This window comes from Argiope bruennichi, chromosome 5 (genome assembly GCF_947563725.1).
Source record: "Argiope bruennichi chromosome 5, qqArgBrue1.1, whole genome shotgun sequence".
Taxonomy (NCBI): domain Eukaryota; kingdom Metazoa; phylum Arthropoda; class Arachnida; order Araneae; family Araneidae; genus Argiope; species Argiope bruennichi.
Genome location: NC_079155.1, coordinates 50,560,422 through 50,584,503, shown reverse-complemented (window position 1 = coordinate 50,584,503; position 24,082 = coordinate 50,560,422). Strand labels below are relative to the sequence as shown.

General features: G+C 28.8%; 1 protein-coding gene across 1 annotated transcript in view; it reads right to left on the bottom strand.

The window, feature by feature from the left end:
* The window catches only part of LOC129969211 (uncharacterized), a 145,972-nt gene extending 145,374 nt beyond the window's left edge, over positions 1–598 (bottom strand). The window contains exon 1 of the mRNA XM_056083663.1: positions 335–598. Coding sequence (XP_055939638.1) covers positions 335–338 — 4 coding nt within the window. The 5' untranslated portion in view covers positions 339–598. The remainder of the gene's footprint in view (positions 1–334) is intronic.
* Between the last annotated feature and the right edge of the window lie 23,484 nt (positions 599–24,082).

The window sequence follows — 24,082 nt, the reverse complement described above, 5'->3', positions numbered from 1 at the left end:
CGTTGTCCACACTGACACTGTCATCTGCTATTTCACTCAGATGATACAGAATCCTCCAGAGGTACGGGGGATCACAAAAATATCCAATTTCAATATTCCTTGGGTATCAATTCATTGTTTACAAAATTTCTGGTGAGGGTGGAGCGAGTTCGGTAGAATCCAGCGCTAATTGGACGAATTGGGAGCTAATTTAGAACTGTATCCGCAAGTAGGCCACAAACACCTGGCACATTCCAGCACGATTTTCTGTGTCCAAAAGTCCCATACCTCTGTCCGTGGCACAACGGAACTGCCAATGTTGGAAGGGATGGTACAAGGCATAAGGGATCCTTACCCATCTCTCCGACGGCATGGGCCAAAAGTTTTCGGTTGGCCCTCTGAGTCCTGTGTGTTTCCAGCAAAGAGCACGGATGTAAAAGGAGGTTAACACGCACGCAACCACCTGCTTTACCTGGCCGCGTCTGTTCTTAGAGTGTGAGCTGGTTTTCTGGAGGTTGACTTTCTTCTTACCTGGCGGGCTCTACGTCACTGATCACGTGAATTCCCATACTCGTGAGATAGTTCCGCTCATTGGCCCCCGCCATCTTGCATGTCCCGGGATGGATGGGTTGGAGCGCCCCGCGCGGCGGAGAGCAACGACTGCTGATTCATTGCCTTCTTCGAACGGATGGATGAAGACTTCTGACATAAGGCACGGTTCCTTTTCTCACAACTGCCAACGCTTGAATCTTCCCAGAGCACGGCTATAATACACATAAACTGAATGAAACAATGAAGGATGACATCTTTTTTTAGTGTTCACTAAATAATACCACTTAAAATAAGAATGAAGTCATAAAATGTCTAAAAGGTAGTAAATTGAACACTTTTTAAGCTTATTTTATATAAAATTATCCGATTTTCTTCTTCTTCCGGCCGTGGATAGTTTTGGGTCCTGAAAAACAAGACAGAAGCTTAATTCATTGAGAATGTAAAATCATAAAGGAAAGCGAACTTTATCTCACGATAAGAAGCGGTGTAAAAGTGCAATTTGGAAATGATTTTTGGTATTTTTTTTAATCCGAAGCAATTAATCAAAAGACTCTTTAAACGACTCCGAGATATTTGATAACGTTATACAGAAATAAAATAATGAATGACATTTTTTGAATGTTCGTACGAAAGTACGCACTTAGATAAGGATATCAGATACTTGAGCTTACGATTTTTATGACCAGTTTCTAAACAATATTTACTTTAAATAATTTTTTATTCTCTTTATTACCTTAAGGAAATATTGCTATGTAAGTCATTTACAACTTCTAATGTAAAAATATGCTCAAGTCCTGGAATTATTGCACATTATTGCAATCAATTTCAGCAATTCTTATTGCTTTGCTTGTTGAATTTGGCTTGTTTATTCGAGTTTTACTCAAATTTCTTCTTTCTCTAGTGCATCCTAAATCTTCATAAATATTTTATTATAAATTCTGTAAAAAGTCAATAGTAGATTTGCTTACTTGTCAAATTTCTATCAATTTGGAAATCGACGAAATACCCAACAGTTTGATAACTGTTAACAGTTTGAGTAGCAATCTGCATCATAGTTTGCCATTATGGCAACTGATTTTGATCTATCCGAAAATAAAAGGCAGGCAGATAATTTATTGCGTGAAACCACTTTGTGAGCTACAGCTGTGAACATGCCGAAATCTCCTCCCAATATACTTTCAGGAAAAGCTGACTCTTCTAAGGAAAATCGAAAAAAGTGTTGCAATGTCTAAATACGAGAAAATCTTGGAGAGATATTGCTATTGGTTAAAAAAATTATTTGATTATCAGTTTCCATTCAATTTGCCAATTATAGTTAAAATCATATGATCGATAATAATCCAAAGCCAGGCTTTGAGAATTCATCTATAATGATAATTATTTTTTTATTTTTATTTTTAAGAGTTCCAAAGTAATATCCTTGAAAGGTGCATATTATCTATATTTTCATCAACTATTTGCACGTTCAGTAAACGTATCATTTACTATAGCATGAAATAAAAGAAATTAACGTTCTGCAACCATTATGCCGATAAATATCAATAGAATACATTGCGGGAAATATATTATCATTAAGGAACTGCTTATTTGACTTGGTCGGATTCGAAATATTTTATGGAAATGTCAAAGTTCAAGTAAAATCATTTTCTTGCAAGACAGTGCACGATTTAAGAAAAACTACATTGAAATGCATAATAGCTATATAAAAAGGAAAGTTTTTCTGAAGGTCCCGATAAATTCTGGTTGCTTATATCCTTTGGTTGTATCATTTAAATAGACAGAGTGGATGGATACTTTTTAATCGGCTAAGAGAAAAACTTTTTTCCCTCAAAACATCAAAAAAGAGAGTTTTTTTCCCACCTCGTTTACAGAATCGTATTTTCATTTGAAAATAAATTTAATGTTAACAAAACAGTAAGACATAAATGGTTTTAATTCAAAAGAAACAGGTTGTAAAGCTTAAAGTTCATTATACGACATAATGCTGAAAAACTGAGATTTTGTTACTTTAAATGTGTGTGTGAAAGATGAAGGGAGGAGGGTAGTAGTCACATTCCGCCTTGGTTCACTCGAGCCTTATGCTTTAACAACTTTTTATGTTAGAAAACACCGGTTCATTAAAACTCCATTCAATAAGTCTTTAGAGCGCATGACCAATTGTTATTTGTAGAGATAAAAATTTGAATGAAGAAAAGTAGGTAATACTTTCACGTCAGTGAAATGAAATGAAACTTAATTCATAGATAAATACAAGTAGACATACATAATAATTTGCAACATTCTGTAAGAATTTATTTTAATAATGCATTTTTAAAAGAAGAACAATGCTGTGTTGGTATTTCATAAAAAACAATTAAATAAATCTTGGACGATGAAGAAAAATGATAAGAAACTTGAAAATAAATACTTGGAAAATGTCAAGGGATTTTTTTTTTGCATGAATAATAAAATATAATCCGAAAATAATAAAATACAATACATAATTAAAATATAAACCGAACTGTGTACTTATTATCTTCAGAACCGACCACTTCAACAGCAAGTCAATTAATTAAGAAAGAATTTCAATGAGAGCAATAATAAACATCCTGATTTTGAAGATTAATATCACTAATGAAGCAATAACGGATGAATAGAAAATTAATTAAGTTCAGCAGAGGTTGAAGAATACTTGTTGTAGCGCCATTACTTGTGATTTTTCTTTCATACTTTTTCATCAATAAAGACTTAAAAAGCTTTCTAAAGCCAAAATGAGCTGAAATTTGGGAATTTACAGTAAAAAAAAATATTTAACTTACTAAGAGCTAAAGGTTAGTATACTTTTGTATAAAAATGACAATATTGGTGAAAATCTTTGAAATATCTTTAAATGCTTCTTCTGAAAAGACATTTTTTTAAAGAGAACTGATTAATGTATGCACAGAATGTGCTTTATAGATCTGTAAACTATTTAAACATATTTTTTAAACGTACCATGGAAGCTGCCTACAAATGTAAAGATGAATTGTTTACTTTACCTATTCAAGTATAATATAATTCGTTTTTTAGTTTAACTGAATTAATTTAAATTCTAGAATGTTTTAACTATCCATTTAAGAAAAAAAGACTAATATTCAGAAAAATGTTGACTAAATTTTCTCTATGTTTCATGAAGACGTTTCTTTTTCATATAACTTGGTTACATTTCTTAGCTCACAATAAAGAGAAGAAAAATTCAACTTATTAAAATTATCGACTAAATTTAGTTGTGAAATTTAAGAATGTGTACTGAAAATGATTCTACTTTTCTCATCTGTTACTACTTCAATGGTGTTGTTTTTCCTGCCGATTTGACGGATGGTGAGAGGAGTGTTTGAACTCAGGTTTCTTAACTTCCAGGAATTACAATTTAATGGAGAAATGACATGACGATAATATTTGCCAAGAGTGTTGTACTTAATAAACTCAAATGTATTTAGTAATTATTAAAATGAATTAGTAAAAAATTAAGGAAAACGGTAAAGGAATTTACATGAAAAAATTAATCTGTAAAAATCAATCCAGAGTCAAATTGCTGAAATAAAATAGTAAGTAAAATTCTAATCACTAATAAGTCAGCGAGGTTTCATGAAGTTCTTAGGGAATTTAAAGTACTAGTTCTCAATTTCCTTTGTTGCAGCATTGTCACTCGCCCTTGATGAGTTTCTTCAAGAAACCTGATGTACAGTGTAGCATAATTCGTTGGTTCGACATTAAAACCATTAATGATGTAGAACTGAAAGCATTTTCCTACGCTGTTATTCCAAGCAAATCACTATATCCTGCTAATTTGTTTCACCATCAAATATTTTTAAGCGATGATTTTTTTAAAAGATATTTTTACAGTATTAATTTTGAGGCATTTCACATTTTTGACATCCATTACATTTTAGTCTGAAATAAATGTTTCTGTGTCACTTTTACTTCATATTGGACTTTAAAATTGGTTTTACTGCACAGAAGATTATTCCAAACAATTGCAAACTTTTTCTTATATTTCTACAAAAGTTTTGGATGGTTTTAAATTTGTATATAGCTTTTAAAATAAAATATTATTCCGGACTTTATTATTATTATTCATCCGTCTTAGTGGCCGTAGTGGCCTAGTGGTAAGGTTTCAGGTTCTAGACCTGATTTCATCGAAGAACTGTCGTGTAAGGGAGTCTGGTGCACATTAAATCTGTTGGGATCAAATGTCCTCCCGCTGGTGTGATGTGAAAGTTTGAAGAGGCGGTGCCTGCTCAGGTGTGGTTCTCATCATGTGACCACGGTTCAAAATTACGAGGTCCATTCCAAAATAGTTCTAGTGTTGCTTTAAAAAGCGGCGTTAATGTAACTACAACTAAAGAAGCTAAATCATTATTCTTAGATACGTTGATTTCACTACAATGCTGAGAAGCTCTCTGGAAAGCGACTTTTACAGTCATTTTATTGTTCGCGTTACGATTGAGAGGCAAATAATTCATGGTCAGGGTCAAAAATCATGAAAATAAGCTTTTGGCTGTTTCTTATCACAACCATAAAAGTAATAAAATAGGATTTTTTAAATAAATCTCGCACGGGTAAGAGAATTTTTAAGATCAATTTTAGTAATATTTTGCGAAAAGTTAAAATTTCTTTTTTTTATCTGTTTTTCGGAAATAGTTGATAGTAAGTAAATTTCTAAAAATTATTTTGAATAAATATTGTTCTAGCATTTATCTACTTTTTTCTCATTTCCCCTTTTGCATTTTGTTTGTTTTCGTCTTTATTGCACATTGTTCTTTCAAAATACTTTTTTTTCCCTTTCATACAATAATATTTAGCGTGCTAATCTATAAATCAGCAAATCAATAAGTAACAAAAAATTATATAACAACATTTATAGAAAAAGATTTTATTGCAGAACTAAATTTTTGGATGAGGAATTCATTGATTGTTGCACAGTGCTAAAGATATCTTACTACTGAAAAGATAAAAACTGAGCACGTCTTTTCCATATCATTATAAGCATTAACCATTGTATACCTTAAAAATGGAATTATCTTATCTTATATTGAAATTATTATGGATTTAAAATGTATTTTCCTAATATTAAATTTACAAAAGCAGTTTAAACGCTCTGAAAAAGATTAATTCAGACCGTTCAATTCGCGCAAGATGTTCAAAATTATATTTTAGTAAAAAGTAGACTCACAACTCACAGCTAAAACTGAAGTGGAAATTTTAAATGGTTGCCTTTTATCCTCAGTATAGAACACTGCGATAATATGCGTGCTTATAGGATTTCACTAGCATCTTCACTAATCAATAACAAAATAGTTGAGGTTCCAAGTATTTTTACGATATTGAAGCTATAAAAATTTGCCCGTTAGCGAAGTTTGCCTCTTTGATTTATCTATCTAATTCTCTCTTTCTCTCTCTTTCTCTCTCTCTCTCTCTCTCTCTCTCTCTCTCTATATATATATATATATATATATATATATATATTAACTATTGCATAAAAACTATTAAATAGTTTACGTAAACAAACTAACTATATTATAAATTAAGAACAAACACCTCAATACAATAATAATATTGGCAACACAATTGATTTTCTATGAAAAAGGAAAAATGGAATAAATCAGGCAAAACTTAAAATCAGAGTTCTATTTAAGTTTTAATATAAAGAGTGAAACTATATCTTAAAAGTCGATATAAAAAAGACAAAAGGTAAAATAAAGAATTCATTTAAACACCAAAAGAATTTTTTTCTTAGTTAGAATTAAGGATTGCAAGTTGATCCATGAATTTCAAATCTGAATTGAAGTGATGTGCTTGGGATTTTGTTTGTAACAATAGTTTTCATTTCAAAGTATAAGTGTAAAGTTTGCCCAAATGAAAAGTGGACACCATTGTGGAAACCAAAATGGACACAAAAAGTGACGATTGCATCAGATTGACTGCAACTGTAGCAGTGTCGCTGAGAAGGGATTTAAAGGGTGTAGGAAGTAAGCACTGCATACGGCATTCAACATTGAAAGTTGTTCATGGTAGAGGAAATTGATCGAAAGTAAAGAAAGCTAACGGAAATGCGTCCAGGTAGGAACAACGCTAGGTAGTCGGTTTCTGGTTCTTCGATTGTCCTGGACCGTTCTTGAATGATTTCCTGCCAATTCAAAACAATCCTGCTGTATTCTGACGAATCTACGGAAAGCAATTATAAGTAAACGGTCAAGCCTTCTCACACAAAAAGTGATCCTTCTCCATGACAGACAATGCCCGCCCACACGTCTCTCTTGAAACTCAGACAATCTGAAAAAAATTCCATTGGGAAGTATTGGAACACCTGTTATACAGCCAGATTTGCCACCGTATTCACATCTTCGGCCACTTAAGAAAGCATTATAGGGGACACGTTGCCATTCTGACGGCAAAGTAAAGGAAACTGTGCCGGCTTTTCTCAAGAATCAACCATCGTTTTTCTACAGCAAAGGCATAGACTTGATACCTAAACGATGGAACTTGTGTTACAATGCCCATGACAATTTCTTTTGATTTCCAATAAAGATATTCTTTTTATTCAACATGTCCATTTTTCATTTGGGAAATCCTTATAGAATAGTTTTTATTCGCATGCTTATCTAAAAAAAGGGAGGTGTTTGGGAAAATAAGTAGGAATTATAGTTATTATTATTAAAACAGGAAAATTATTACGCCAATGAATAATTGTTTGACAAGTAACATTATTAATGAAATTATTTATAAAAATATAAATTACTTTAAATTTTCAATCCGTTGTTTTAAATTAAAGAATTCTACTTCTAACAATTGCCATCTTAGCCTATTGATTTAAACGCTCATTTTTGCACCATTTAAAGAAGGAAGCTTGCTGTTCATGTTTGTTTAGGAAAGGAAAAAAGTAGATTTGAAATCCTGTAAGATATAATAAAGTTTCTAACGTTGCAAAACGGTCAAATTTTTTACTGGATCTTGTTTCCTCAAACATGAATTGAATCTCTTTTTCCAAATTTTGATTAAAAATAAACAATCCCACGAATACTTTCTATTTTCGTAATAATCCTTCACCTTGTATGATGAAGCACTGACTGACAACACTGAAAAAATAATAATAAATGAAGAGCTCTTCACATTCTAGGTAATAATATCCCAGATTTACAAGATGAACCCTGTAAAAAAAAGCACCGCTTCATTTATTTTTGCCAACGAAAAAAAAAAAGAACATTTCTTTTTAGAAGTATAAGTATTCGTGGGTTCCGTACGTTAACCCTATTGAAGACTACTTGGCAAAAGCGCGCATTACTCAACAGCTCTCTGCTACTAATCCGATAAAATGGGCATCAGAAGATTTTCCCCAGTTTTTATAACCTTCTCTCTTCTTTTTATTTTTTTAAGCATTGAATAGGTTTAAATGCAGCTGGTCTTCTTTTGCAGTTTTTATGGAAGTGGTCGTCGTTTGAATGCAAATTGGAAGATAATTATCAAGAACTCCATTAAATAACATTTTAAATGTTAATCGAATAAAAAAAAAGAGTCGTTATATAAGGTCATCGTCATTTCAAATTACTTATTCATTAAACGAAGAAATTCAGTGGGTTTAAAAGATTTGAAACACTTCTGTCCCTTTTTTGTGTGTTAGTTAACAAACTCATAAATATTGGACCTTTTAATGAAATAAGTTTTTTAACTATGAAATAAATATTTTTGATGAATGCAAGTAAATTGAGACTTTGAATATATGTACATGTGTAATTTTTATATTATATTTTGGTCTTTGTCTACGAAACGTGTAATTGCACTCATCATTTGCAGCGTTTTCTTTGTTCTGACATAAATAAGAAAATGAAGGAAAATTCAGATTTCAAAACTGGTTTGATCTTTTTTATTAGGGTTTAAATTTTTTAAGGCAACATTGCAGGTTATCAAACTTAAGGCGTTACGTTACCAGAGAATTTGTCTTATGATGTATCAAACTACACGCCTCCAAAATCCCGAAGGATATAAAGATATTTTGATTCTGATGCACTATCGCATCTCACAACAGGTTCGTAGAACAATAGCCTACGAAAAAATTTGAAAATAAAGATTAAAGGAGATTGAATATGTAAATATAACTAATCATTAGGGATATATTGTATATTTTATAAAGCTTATAAATATTCTGAAGAGTTTGTCCGAAGATTTTCGAATTGCTTCTGCAATATATTAAATGTTTCTGAATTTCTCTTACGCATTCGATAAATGATTCAAATTCATCTCATAATATAAAAGTTTACTAAGAAATATTAAAATGATAGCTAATGTTAATCAGAAATGTAACAAATACTCAAAGTCGTATTGAGAAATTAATTTTATTAAAAAATTTTCGAATGCATCAGCAACTATCCGAATACAAAGTAATTTCCTCTTGTTTAAAAAATGCAAATTATTCTACGAGACCTCCCACCCCCCAGAAACGAAAATTATTTACAAATAATGTTACCAATGATAGTTTATTTATTTGTTTAAAAGTCGACTTGCTTAGCTATAGAAATTAGAGTAGAATACAGTCACATTAACTAATTTACTCGTCATCTCCTATTCACAAGAGGGACAAGAACTGCTACTATTTAGTAAAATGTTTTTCATATCACAAAGGAAGAGAAGACGTAATCAAATAAACATGATCAATGAGACAAAAAATACCGGAAACTAATAAATCTTTAAAGAATTAATCAGTTTAAATATAAAATAAGTAGTAATCAACATGCTATATCAAAACAAGTACCAAGTATATCACCAGATTCAATAAATATGATATTATTTAATCAGTCGCTTAACAGCAGCATTAATAGAGTACTCTATTGATAAAAGGCTAAGTTCAAGGCCACTAAAACCGATGTAATTAAAATTTCCTCAAAATTAAAATCAGTACTAATTCAAAGGGAATAGCCAAGAGTAAACAAATCAGTAATATAATCATTCTTATTCGTAACTTTAATCAGGTACTTAACAAAATAGGTTTGCAAGATAAATAAATAAGTTTACAAGATATATAATATTACAAAAAATCAAATACAAAACAAAGATAAATGTAAACCAATTAAAAAATTGACCAGATTTTTATAAAAGATAAAGAATGCAAAATTTGACCAATGAATGAAAAATAAAGGACCAGGAAATCATCATGAGGAAATCTTCTTAGTATGTTTCAACTTAATCATAGTAAAACTTTTTTTTTTTTAGAATTTTTAACAAAATGTATCGTAAAATCAATTCACCAAGCTAAATCCTTTTCTACATACTAGCTACCATAGCTAATTTTCCTTTCAAATTTTTATTGAAATACTAAAGTGATGATAATTCTAGCATACTTTATTTTTTTTATTTAGATATCGCCAAAGTTAAAAATCAAAAGGTTAAACTCTAAAAATTGGATGTATTGGACATAACTAGAATAACCATTGCTGTTATAATGTTTTTTAAATACATCTGTTAAAGATAAATTATTTAATTGAATAATACAGGAAGATTCCTCTATATATCTTTGGAAAGGTGTAATATGATGCCGATTAAAACTGTTTCCTACTTATAGATTATTTGCTTGGACTAATAATTCTACTTTAACACTATCATCATTAAGTAAAGTAAGTAATGTCTAGAGGAATATCAGTTGTGATCAAAACCAAATGACCAATCTACATTGTGGATTGTAACAGAAAAACTAAAATGCAACAAACAGTAGCGTAATGCAATTAAAGATCATTCTGAAGCATATTCTTAGTTTCCATAAAATTTTACAAATAATTTCTTTATCTAATTATAGCAGTTTTCATTATTTATTTTTATACCGTTCTAAAATCAAATTTTAAAGTATAGATTTATTTGTTGGTCCATTTGAATTCCTTTCATTTCTAAACCTGACTTGAATTTCATGTTTGACCTAACAGAGAACATTGTGCAAAAAATTATAAAATGAAATCTTATTTCACGTGGCTACTCAATCGTAAATATTTAATGAGCTACAACGAATGAATATCCTGTTTATCATATCTTTAACATAGATAATTTTTTGTTAGTAAAATCGGAGGTAAAAATTAATGCTTTGTGGCAGATCAAACATTGAGTTTAGCATGAGATCCATTAATACCTACAAAACTTGATCAGATAAGAAGAGACATTAAAAACTGATAATCATCAAAATATTAGATGGTTTGTCAGTGTAGTTAGTAATTATCTAAAACACCTTTCAACTTAAGTACAAGTGCTGAAAGAAACTACATCGATGAACGAGAAAAAGAACTAAACAATTTAAAATTCCTAACGACTAATTTATGATACGGTGACGTCGTTCAAAAAACCCAGATGTAGGCGGAACGAGTTTATTCGAAAAGAAATACGAGGCTGATATGCAAGAAGGTGGGTAAAATTGAAATTCGTCATTCTTATTTAAGTTGGTTTAAAGCAGTAGTTTTTTTTTGTTGTTGCTAATTTCGCTTCTAAATAAATCAGCACAATTTAATCAAACTCAAAAAAGCATCCTCGTGTTTTTTTTAAAATTATCAACTGAATGATTTTTGTAAATCACAATAATCTTTCACTCTGCAGCCTATTAAAAACAGGACATTGTTTGGCTACTTCTTCAAAATCATCATAAAGAAATTTTGAGTTTGTTTAACATACCAAATAAAATTTAAATCTCAAAATTTTAAACTGCATTTATTTTTAAATTTGCTACACAACAGTACATCATCAAGAAGTTAAGTAAGACTTCTATAATTCTTTTTTTTAAGAATAGGAAATTGCTAACAAAATAAATATGAAAAGAAATAAAATATGATAATAATAAAAATTTACAAGAAGAAAACAAGTTAATTCCAGCACGAGCTATAATCCATTCACTACACTTTAATATCAGTAAATTAAACTGCCACCTTAATAACAAATTCTTTCTCAGCTTTGCTCATAGCTGAACTAAAAATAATTCACCTTTGGAATATCAACATTTTTTTTCGTTATAATAGCAGACCTAAATATTTTCGGAAGACAAAATTAGTTAACTGTTTCGGTTCTTCACATTCGCACGTTTTCTCCACTGAAATCTCAAATAATTTCTATAAACATTGAAATAGTTAAGAATAGCCCAAAAAGTATAAAATCTGAATCTTCCCATGAAACCTTATAAAAATTCATAGAATTTTACACGTATTACTCTGCTTTACCCTAAACGTCGTCATAATTCAAGTCGAACAATCGAAATTTTCAGCCTCGGTTTGTATTAAAAATATCATAATTATATCCTAGCTTATCCTATTTGTCATTCTGAATCGATTTTATGGACAGTGGATAGTAATTAGCTTCAGGATTGGTTAAATCCAGACATGATTCCACGGAAGGTCCTTCCTATTTGTATGCTTGGTTCATGTGAGATTTCAACTCTGCGCTAGCTGTTTCATGTTAATGTGACATGAAAGCTTCAGAATATGATGCTGCCTCAAGTAACGTTCTCATCGGTCGTCGCAGTTCAAAATTACGGGATTAAAATCCATTAACACAAGGACTGCCAGAGATCGACGTAATCATTTTGATTGGTCCGGTACTTCCACTGATATTCTAATTAAATTTACTTAATGCTATTTATTTCGGATGTGGTTTGTCATGAAAATACAATGGACTCTTGTACAAGGCAAGGAATTGTTTTTCTCAATAGGAAATCATTTTAGGAAGAATTTGTGAAAATTCAAACTTGTCTCTAAATTATAATTTCGCTTATTTTTAGAGAGAAATGGATTCATTTAAAATAATATATCATTGTAGACAACGAATTAGAGTTAATTAACTATATTTGATTAAAAGTTGAAAACAAACATATACCGCTAATATTTTTAAATTTATTTATGCATTATTTTAATACATATTTTTTTTCTTTTTTTAAACTTTTAATTTTTTTAAAACTTACATCTGTTTTTTTAACGTTGTTAGCCTAAATATTCATACATGAACAAAAGTTCACTTTTCTATTTTAAACCAGTGGGAATAATCTCCTGCGATTAATCACAAAATAATTGCCGAAGATAAAAGTTGTTTGACTCTTTCGTAACTATTATTTGCCATTAGCATATATTTAATAAAACACAAGTACATTGATGAGTAGGGATTGCAATACCGGACCAAAAGTTCAATACCGGTATTCGGTATTTTTAAAATCTTAATACCGGGATACCGGTTTTAATACCGGTATTAGAAATTTTAGAAAAAGAAAGAAAACACAGTTGTTTCTGTGTTTTATTTGCCAGTTTTGTTAGAGAGTGTAAATATCACAAAAAATAATTTGTAACTTATAAATTATAACAGTATATAATCACAAAAAAGTAAAGAAACATCTTATTTATTTAAATCACAAAAAAGTGTAAATATCACTGTTCAGTCTGGGCTACTATTACAACTTTTTGAAATGTAATCATAAAAAACATAATGCAACCATTGTACTGTCATTACGCCTGAAAAGTAATTTTGTGTAAAAATGACCAGCTGTCGAAAACGCTCTATCGGCATCTACGTTAGTTGGTGGTACTGTTAGCAATGCGCAATATATTTTTTCCAAGTATTTACCTCTAAATCCCTCATCTTCACATAAATAGATTTCTCGTCGGATGGTTTTGGATATAGTTGAAATTGTTCGTTGAAATTTTTTTATTTATTGCTCATTCTAATTTTTGTTCAAGAGACAATTCCTTTTCACTATCAACAGTAGTGACATCATAATCTTCGATTATTGAACCGAATTCTTCTGAATGTGGATAGGGATGTTCAGGATGTTACTCTAAACTTAATCAGATTTGAATTTGTTATTTTCTTTTCTTCTCTTTCATTTTCATTTTTAAAATCATTATAATTATGTAAATACCGTAAGACATTTTCTATTTCGGTATGCCTTTCTTCTGTGCGATTTTTCAATGTAATATATAATTCTTCAGATACTAATGTGTACTGTTCTTTCAGTGACTGCAACATGAAATTTATTGTTGCATTAGCTGTTAATAAATTAGAATCTCTCCATCACAATGCCTCAATAGTCAATTTTATAGGAAGCAGAGCTGATGTAGTTCTGGATATTAAGTCGAATTCACTATCTGAAAAATTAATTTTCAGGTTTAAGTAGATTATTGCTTTTTGAACTGGATTTCTAAATTTCAAACACCGTTCCATCATTAGGAGTAAACTGTTCCAACGTGTCTTAGAATCTATTATTAACATATATTCTGTTTTATTTTCAGTTAGTATATATTTTTGTAATATGGGCTTTTTTGTAGGGAAAAGTTTAAATATCTTAACAATTTTTCAAACTTTAAAAATTATAGGAAGCAATTCTTGATGAGTTAATATTTCATCCTCATTAGCAATATCTTCTTCCACAATTACAATAAGTCATTATCTTCATTGTCAATATCACTCTCACTCTTACTCTCTTCCATGTCGGAATCCGAAGTTTCTATATCCACAATATTTGGATTCTTCTGTTCTTTATTTTTTTGGTATAATACATCTATTACCCTTAATTGAATTCTATGATCATAGCACAATTGCTTATTTGCCCCAATCAGCTTTCCAAATTTTTTCATAACTGTTGCACCATTAGTCGTTATGGATACAATATTTTCTTTCAGGGATACCCATGTTTCGCTCATTTAGATTTAAGCAATTAATTAAGCCATTCATTAGCTAATTAATTTCGCCAGTTAGGGAGACATAAAAAAAACGTATACTATTTTGCTTTGTTGGCGATCCCTGAACATATAGTGGAGACAATTTTAAAAATTTCTAGTAAATACCGAAAAACCGGTATTTAAACTTGTGAGTACCGGTATTACGAAATTGTAAAATGGCTCAAAATACCGGTATTCGGTATTCCGGTATTGCAATCCCTATTGATGAGGAGAATTGTGCTAGAATTTAAGAGAGATGACTCCCGTTTGCTTGAATTTTGGACAGTTACAATACTTTCTCTTCTCACATAAGTAAATAAAAATCATTAACTGTGAGAAAATTTTAAATTCATCTTGGGCATTTTACGAGATTGTTTATCGCCTTCTATGAGAACTAGTCAAAAAAAATCCTACAATTTAAATGAATTTATTATTTGGAATTATTTATTATATGTTATTTGGAAGACCAATATATTTGTTTTTTAATGGAAAATAACAAAGATTAAATTTTTAGCTCACTTTTCACAGAAAATAGCTTGGGGCTAAAAATTTTATTTTAAGAGATGATATTTACCCGTTGAGCAGTCTACTTGGAATTCCGCGACGCTTTTTTTTTTCTTTTATGGTCATAATGGCTTAATAGAAATGCGATAATAAGTTGTGAGCGCATATAATTGGATCTACCTCATCGCTCACTTTAAACGCACCACGCAGAAACCGCGTTTCGACACCCAGGTGAGTACCAACCCTTTTCTTAAGCGCTGGTCACGAAGCAGACGACGACGCCGAGAAGAGGGTGGGCGCTGGGCGACCTTGGAAGGACGAGCAGCTGCATCCCTAAAAGGCCAAGGATCCCGATGAAGCGAACCGGCCAAGAAGCAGGAGCAATCACGCACAAAGCGAGATTTAATTAATCGAGGGTCTTTTGTCCATAGAGTGTTGGAAAAGACAGTCACGTCTTTTTCCAAAGAACTCTTCTACCGACTTTCTTAATGAAGCTAATGGCTATGTGTATGGATTTCAATAAGCGCTTTTCTTCAACATTCACCTGATGATTATTCCGCCAACTTATGAGATGGTATTCATGAAAAATATCCGTTGCGCTCTGATCGAGCAACACACATTCCTCATGCTGTTATTGTCTTGAGGAAAGAAAGTGTTCGGCTTGGTTATTCCGGAAATGTGTTGTGTAAAAATAACAGAAAGCAAGTTATCTATCTTTCGTGCTTTTCACTAAACGAATTTTGCTACCAAGGTCACGGTGTTGCTTTCGGTTGATTTCTGCTCAACAAAAGCTTTAAGTAATAATGTGCATTATTGTAAGCTCTAAGTTTGGTAAATCCGTGTAGAAATGCTTGCGAATTATCTATGTGAATAAAAATTCCTTTCTTTATTTTGCAATTCTATATGAAACTGAAATCACTCAAGAGTTTTCCTTGCATAAAACAGAAAAAAAAAGTTTAATGGTTAGATGCAAAATTCTTTTTACTACAGCCAAGATTTGGATACAAGAATTCTTCTTTTTAACTTTGATTTGTGTTCTTGTGTTTATTATGAAACATTCAATTCAATATGCATCAATTTCTTTGGAAGAAGACGTCACGTATTACATTTCGAAAAGTATTAAATTAAATGATTCAGAGTGGGGAAAAAATCATCAAAATGTATCAATTTCGGAAGAGTCGGTCTCCTTTATTTGGAACAATCATTAACGAAATTTCACTATTCAATATACAAGTTAATTTCAGTTGAGCCATGCGAATTTCTTTTTCTGGAAAAATTATACAAGCGTGTTGATCAGTTTATTTAATTAATCAAGAAAAATTCTAATGATCATTTTTCAAATTTACGAACTAAAATTAAGTCATTAAAAATGTTATGATGCGATGTAAAGATTTCATATAATTCATTAATATTTCAAATATTTTTAGATGTTTATTTTACGGTATTTTTTTTATTTTATGATAGCATATTATCAAAAATTTCATCATCTAATTAATAGAAAAGAACAATTAATAGGTTAAATGCATTGTTGGGAGCACATTATTGTTGAATTACTTGAAAATAAATCTTTAAAAAATAATATAAAGACAAATGAATCGAGCCTTAAATATTGTCATGCCACAGTGTTTTTGCCTTAAATTTTTTAATTACGCTTCTAAATATTTGGCAAAAATGCATAATAATATCTGAAAAAAAAAAAAACAAAGTTGAACAAACAGAATTAACTAATAAAAATACAAATTTTAAAGTAAAATACAAATATTCCATGTGTCTTCATTATTCTGTTAGATTTTGTGCACAGAATGATTCTAAAACTCATGATTGAAAGGCAGGGGAATGCATATGTGAGAATAGCAGCGACTTGTCCTATATAATTTAATTTCTCCACTATAATTTATTGTAATGACTCAATCTAGCAACACGATCCTCTATGCTACGCAGGTTGGTGCCCGCCCAGTTTTTTCGCCAGAAACTATCCATTCCATTATAGCCAAGTGCTACAACACAGCATGAAAAAAAGCAATTCTGGCATAAACAATAATTACAGAAATGACAATATTTTTAGTCCGGTGTTTGCTACTCATGGAAGAAAAATGCTCTAATAAATAAATGGTAACAGAATAAAAATGTTGATGGAAAACAAGGGTCTAAGAATGCCTTAAAACTGGGTTCACTGACCATTCGAGGTGTTTTGGAATATTAATCTTGCAGCTGTTTGAAAAGAGTTTTCAATTCTGTCCCATGTTAGCTACAGTAAGATATTCAGTATAATCGAATCTGTTCCTTGCTAAAAAAATAAATCGAGTGAAATTGAATAAAAAAAAAAGTGAGTTATTTATTTATTTATTTTTTTGCAGTTTTATCTTTGTTAAATAAAAACAACGAAAATGTATATAATCTTGCAAAACAAGTGTTAAAGTTTCTTTGTAAACACAGCATTGAAATCTTCTTTTGGATAATGCTTTAATTTTGATTATGTATATCATAAAAACAGCAGGAGTGATTTCCTCCAAACTTTCCCGCATATTTGTAATACAAATGCTATTCTTCTTTCCCGCATGAAATCGTGGACCTTGGGTAAGGTCGTGAGCATCGTAAATGGTCCGATTCTAATTTTTTCATCTCGAGAGTGTTGTACTTCGCAACACAGTAAAGAACGCAGTTACAACTGTATTAACCGCATGCCATTTGTGAAAAATTGTTGAAAAAACTGCCTATCATTGGTGATTTTATTTTGGCAGCAATCATTGTGGTGAGATAATACAAAAGTACCAGAACACTGAATAGGTATTTTGGACGGCATTTTTTTTTCTGATCGATTGAAACAAAAATTTGACACGAAATTTGACAATTGCAGTAACAAGACAACATGCAAATTTTAAAGTTATAATTTTTTAGGTTAACGCATTTATATACATGAAATTGACTGGCAGCTTACCCTTCGGCAGTTTTAGTTCCAAATCTGATCCGCGTCCACAATTTTGGCGATGAAACTGCGTACCAAATTTTATTTATCTAATTCTTTAAGTTTTGTATCTATCATGTCACTTAGACAGCCTAACAGACAAGTTTCTTCTAAATGGATTACGGTAAAAATTTGGCAGAAATGTATAAATTTGTTGTAAAAATCATGTACCAAATTTCATGCGTTTAACTCAGAGTGCTTTTGTGTTTCCATGCTCATAGACTGACAGAGTGACAAACAGACGCAATTCCAAAAATATAGTCAAGATGGTCTGAAACGAGATTTATCAAAATCTAAAGGTCAAATTTTTTGATGATTACAATCCGTTTATCAAAATCTAAAGGTCAAATTTTTTGATGATTACAATCCGTTTATCAAAATCTAAAGGTCAAATTTTTTGATGATTACAATCCGTTTATCAAAATCTAAAGGTCAAATTTTTTGATGATTACAATCCGTTGGATATTTCGTTTACAAGAAATTAAACAGTAAAGGATAACCGATTTTTAGCTATTAAGAAATTATTTATATCCAGTATGTAAGTTATAACAGATATGTAAAGAATTTAATACTAGATATAGTTAATATTCCAGTTACATGTAAAATATAAACCAAATTTTTGTTTTTTATATACAACTATTTGCAAATGATTGGAATTCAGATTTTCTTGACAATATATTAAACATTCAGCGAATCTAAATTTAACATAAAAGTTGAATTGATTTGAATTCATGCATTGGTTATGATTTACAAGTAACTTTATTTTATTGAAAAGAGTTTGCATCAATGCAACCTTAATCCTTCCAAAAAATAATGATCAAAATTTAAAACCAGTTTGAATACTAGGGGTGAAAGTTTGAGTAAACTGTTTTAAAAATTATAAAAATAAGAATGGTGAAAATTTTCTATATTTTATTTTATGAACTTACTGTTTAGACGTTCTGTTAATAATTTTTTATAGAACTATGTACTGATATCATTTCAAAAATTTATTCCACAAATGTATTCTCAATAGAAATAAACAAGTGTAAAAAACTAAATTAAAAAAAAACACTTTTAAATGAGCTTCATGAAGTATAAATTATAAAAGATATATTTATCATAAAATGTACATTGAATCTTGTTCCATTCTCTAATGAAGTAACCTTTTAAAAATATTTACTATCCAAACGTATCTTTCAAAGACATATAATAATTAGTTAATGAAATGTATTATTGAAGCCGCAATTTGTTTTCCCCCAAGATAAAACTAAATTTCATTTCTACGTAATGTCTTCCTTTCATTAAAAATGTTGTTTGAAATTTAAGACGTTGAACCCCAACGATCATTCTATTAAATGTCAATGACCAAAACAATTGTAATGTTTCAAAATGAAAACAAAAGGAAATACTAATAATAGAAAACTGACAAAAGAAAGTAATATCAAAACTAGAGAATATTTTAATCAAAATATATACTTTCTTTCACTAAAACAATAGATTACAAAAAAAAACCCCGAAAAACTTTAAAATCCTCTTAAACAAAGGTCTAATGCTAAAAAGAAAAAGAAAGGTTCATTTAATCATTAGGTATTCCTTAAGTGCTATCATTACTATCTTTTGAAAGAATGTTGAAGAATGTAAGGAAATGTTAAATATAATTTAAGAAATATTATTCTTTACCATTATTTATTATTTAAATTATGATGAAATGAATATAGATAACATACCAGTTTGCTTAAAGGTCATTATGATCTTAGAAATATCTCACAAACAATACAGAAATTTTATAAAACTGTTTTTTTGGCAAACTTTTTTTTTATAAAACTTTTTTTTTTCAATTTCTGGAATGTAGCAAATGAGAATGAAAATTAAAAAATGCGCATCGTAGAATGAATCACAGTTATTCAAAATTTTAAAATATTTAGTCTTTATATTCAGAAATCGTTTGGTATTTGGAAATGAAAAAAATAAAAAATACGTTGCAATATAAGGGCTTTCTAAAAAAATTAATAATTTGTAATGGTTTTATAATTTATGAAAAAACTTGTGAATCTCAGTGAATTATTTCTTTCCTAATGTATGCCTACGCCACTGTTTCAACATTATTCCTGATATAAAAAGTACTTTTAGATATCACATCCATTTCTCACTCTTAAAATGTTTTCAAACAAACTTTAAATGTGTTTCTGAGATTCATCATCAAATAGTCTCAGAAGCAACATTCCTGGAAAAAAACAAATATACGTGATATTTTAAATTAATAAATCGTCTTTTAATTTATTTAAAAACGAAAAATATGAAGAAAAAATATGTATAGAAAACAGAAAGGACAAAATTTGTTTGTTTGGACAGAATTTTGAATATTTATTTCCAGTTTTTAATTCATATTCACATTAAATCAAAATTCTTTTGATATTACATACAAATGAAAAATCTTTTGCACATATTAGGATCATTTTTATCCAATCATGTTTTGCATAAAAATGCGAAAAATTCAACTAATTCATTATATTTTTAAATTTTGAAATTATTCTAAAACAAACAATATATTTTAATAATTTAAGTGAAAATATTTCGTTCCTGCTGAGATTAATATTAAAAAAATTGTTTATGCAATAATCACTTTCAATAATCATCGCTGAAAAATATTCACACCTGAACGTTAAAAATTTTTTTTATATATAATTTTAAGTTATGTATTTTCAAAAAAAAAAAAAAAAAAGTCTATTGAGAGACCATAGCTAAAAAAATACTATTTTTATATTATTGTTTATATAACACTATGTAATTGAAATACTGTAATTATATTTTTTCATACTACAATAAATGTAAACGACCTTCTAAAAATTTAATTAATATTTTTCCCGAATTGAAATAAGACGTTAGAAAATATGAGTAAGAAGATATTCTATTCCTGTTCCACTTCTTGAATAAATAACATTAATAATATATTTTACTGACCATTATTAGAGACCAGTTAGTAAGCTAAAACGCATCAATTAAAACATTTTGCAATTTCATCTCAGTAGTTTCTTCAGCAAAATATACTTAAACTACAAATTTTAATAGACGTACGAGTCATGCTATTTTTGAAGCTTTTTTTTGTTCATTATGTTGTGTACTTCCTTAATTTTCTGTCTATATATTCACTCAATTACATCATAGGAAGAGCAGTGTGTTTAAAAAGTGACGCATTTAGAAATTTTTCTCTAATACTCGATTCTTAATTGTAAATACAACAAAATTTTAGGTTTTTACTAAACGCATGTCTTATACTGAAATTTAATGCGAATTAATATAGATTACTAACATACTCGCATTTTCATCTTTATCAACAGTAAAGATAAAGATTAAATTTTCCAATAATTATTTTCAAACCAATTATTTTTCGCAGAACTGAGTACTTTTTAATCTTGCTACGCATTAATGGGAAAAAAAGCTAGGATGAAACATTAATAACAATAAATACTATTTGAAACTTTGACAATAAAATACATTATTGTAAAAAAACTTGGAATATTAAAAAAAATTTAATTTAAAACGGAAAGAAACAATTCGGCAAATGATGCTATCATTGACTGAATATATTTTTAAATTTTAATTTGATATAAAAATTAATTTTTTGCTGTAATATTTTTGGTTAACGGAAAAACGCCAAAATTTATATTAAATTAAAATTAATTACAATTGTTATTAAAATTTAAAAAAAATCCATACTTATATTTTCTAAAATATATCAAGGCCCAAATTAGTAGCTTTAGGTGAATCTTGTAGATTAACAACAACACACTTTTTTTTATACTCTGATTAAAGTTATGAAAAATACCTGCAAAAGAAGTTTTTGCAATTTCACGAATTTTTAGGCTTAAAGTTGTAGAACTTTTGGTAAGTGTTTTCGAATATTTATACTTCCAAAAACTGTTCCAGATGAAAATTGGTAAATGTCTATTTTTTAAATAAATAAAATAAATATGAAGAAAACTAAAAAATATAATCGATTAGATAACTTCTAATTTGAATTCATTACTTCTAAACGAGTTGATAAAAATGTATCATCTTAAGAATCCTTCCAGTTTAAAAAATTTCTATATTGAGCATTTTCTTTTCATTTAAATATGCTATTAGGGAATCATATTTTAATTACAACACATTTCAAATAATTCTATTGAGACAGTCTATGTTGATGTTGTTTGTCTTAATATTGGATTTTTCTTTCTAACTTTGAATATTCTAATAATTTAAATTACTTACTTTAAAAATTCAATTTTCTCGTCAGCAGTGGATATCGTCAATAGATTTTTTTCACCTTTGATTTTTTTTCTTTTATTTCAATGTGCACCTGCCCTTGGAACAGTGTCTGAATAGTTCATCTGCTCTAGATTTTAAATTAATTTCCTTAAATGAAGTTCCTTCAGAAATGAGTGAAAAATCGATTGAAATATCATATCTTTGCACAAAATAATATAAAATAATTAAATTACATAAAACTTTATATTAAAAAGCATATATTTTGTTAATTATTTGCTAACATATTTATTCTAGATAAACTAAAAATGGAGTTTCTATTTAAGTAAAAAAAGAAAATTTCTGCTTTTTTACTGTTTTAATGTAATATTTCATAAAATTATTCAAATATAAATATTCAATTGAAAATACCAAAACTGTCACAAGGAAAAAAACCGATAGTTTTATTTCCATTTCGATTTGGCCAACTTAAAAGAAAAAATATAAGTGCAAATGTAGAATTTTTCATTTATTTCTATATATTTTAGACCACTGCAACAATGTAATAATTTTAATCATAGAAATTAGATTTAGCGCTTGAATAATATGAATAGAAATAACATAATTGAGAAATTTTTTAGAACAGCGTTATATTAGTATATGTTTACTAAATTTTTTATTAATATGTTTGTTTTTTTGTTTGCAGAAATGTAAGAATAATACGAATTCTTTACGAATTTGTTAGTTTTGAAATAATTATTTAAGAACACATACATTATGTCAAAGAATATGAAATAAGAATTTTCTTTTGCGTTCTTAAATAAAAAAGGAAATATTTTATTAAAGAAATATTTCATTTTAAGAAATTGATAGCTTAATTGAAAGAAATAATAAAGTGCAAAAAATACAAGTTATTCGAATCATGTAGTTTTAGAATAAATAAAAGTACAGATATAAATTCCAACTCACCTGAAAGAGCCATTAAATAAAAGAAGCTATTAATTAAGTTGCCAAATGGAGCAATCAAATTTTTTAGAGAATATTTTCTTTGTAACCAGCATTTTAGAAGCAAACGATAAATTTAATTATAGAAATACTCATAAAATTCTTGGAATGTTTTTTGAATTAAAATATAAAGTTGTATTATGATGATGTTAAAATATGATGTTAAAACATTTTTTTAATAAAGAAGCGCCTGAAGTAAACCAAATATTTCAAGAAAAATCTACAGTAGAAATATATATTCTACTTCTTTTTCATTCTTTTGTTCGTCTGCAAAAAAAAAAAAAAAATTGTCACGGAAATGAATGAAATTAAAAAGATATTACTTATCTACAAACTATGCTAATAGCTTCTATTCAATAAAACACTGGGGATAATTTCCTATGCTTGCCGGTTGTAATAAAATGTATTTGCTGGTGATTGAAGTTATCTAGTCAAATATATTCAGTGTTAGACCTTTAGATCGGTAGTAGAAAATAGCATTTTTAAACTGGTATGAGCAGTTATCCATAACAAATTTTTAATTATGCTTTGTATCATAATATATTTAACAGGTACTTGCCCATTAAAAATTTTCTTCTTTTCACTTCTTTTGCGCCGATAATTAGAATAAGTTTTTTTATAGTATCTTGCAAAAAATTTTGAAATTTTAATAATTAGGGGTTTTTTTTATTGACAGTATCATGAAAATCAATTCAGGCTAATAAATTATTCCTTAGATGAGACATTTCAAATAAATACAGTGCTTATAAATTTTTATTACATTTAAGGTAGTATTTCAAATAAATATTTCTTTTTAAAAGAAGTCGTCAAAAGATAGTTTGTTATATTAAGTTTGACAATATTTCACTATTATAGAAAAAAATCATTATTCACATTTTTGCAATTGTTATAAATTAAATGTATAAAGTGAACTAAAATACAAGTATTATATTTTTAGCATTTATTTAAATGCATTTATCTTACATTAGGGTGCAAGATCAATCTATTAATAAATTATAAAATTAAAATTTTGAAATTGCAACAATCTTGTGGAATCAATGCACTTTAGTTAATTAATTATAATTTAATTTTTTTTTTTTTAATTTTTTTGTTGACCATTAGAATGCCTAATGTGGTAGATGCATTGATTACTGTTTCTAAGATGAGCAACCACAGCTAAGGATTCGTGCGAAAGCATAGTTTAACA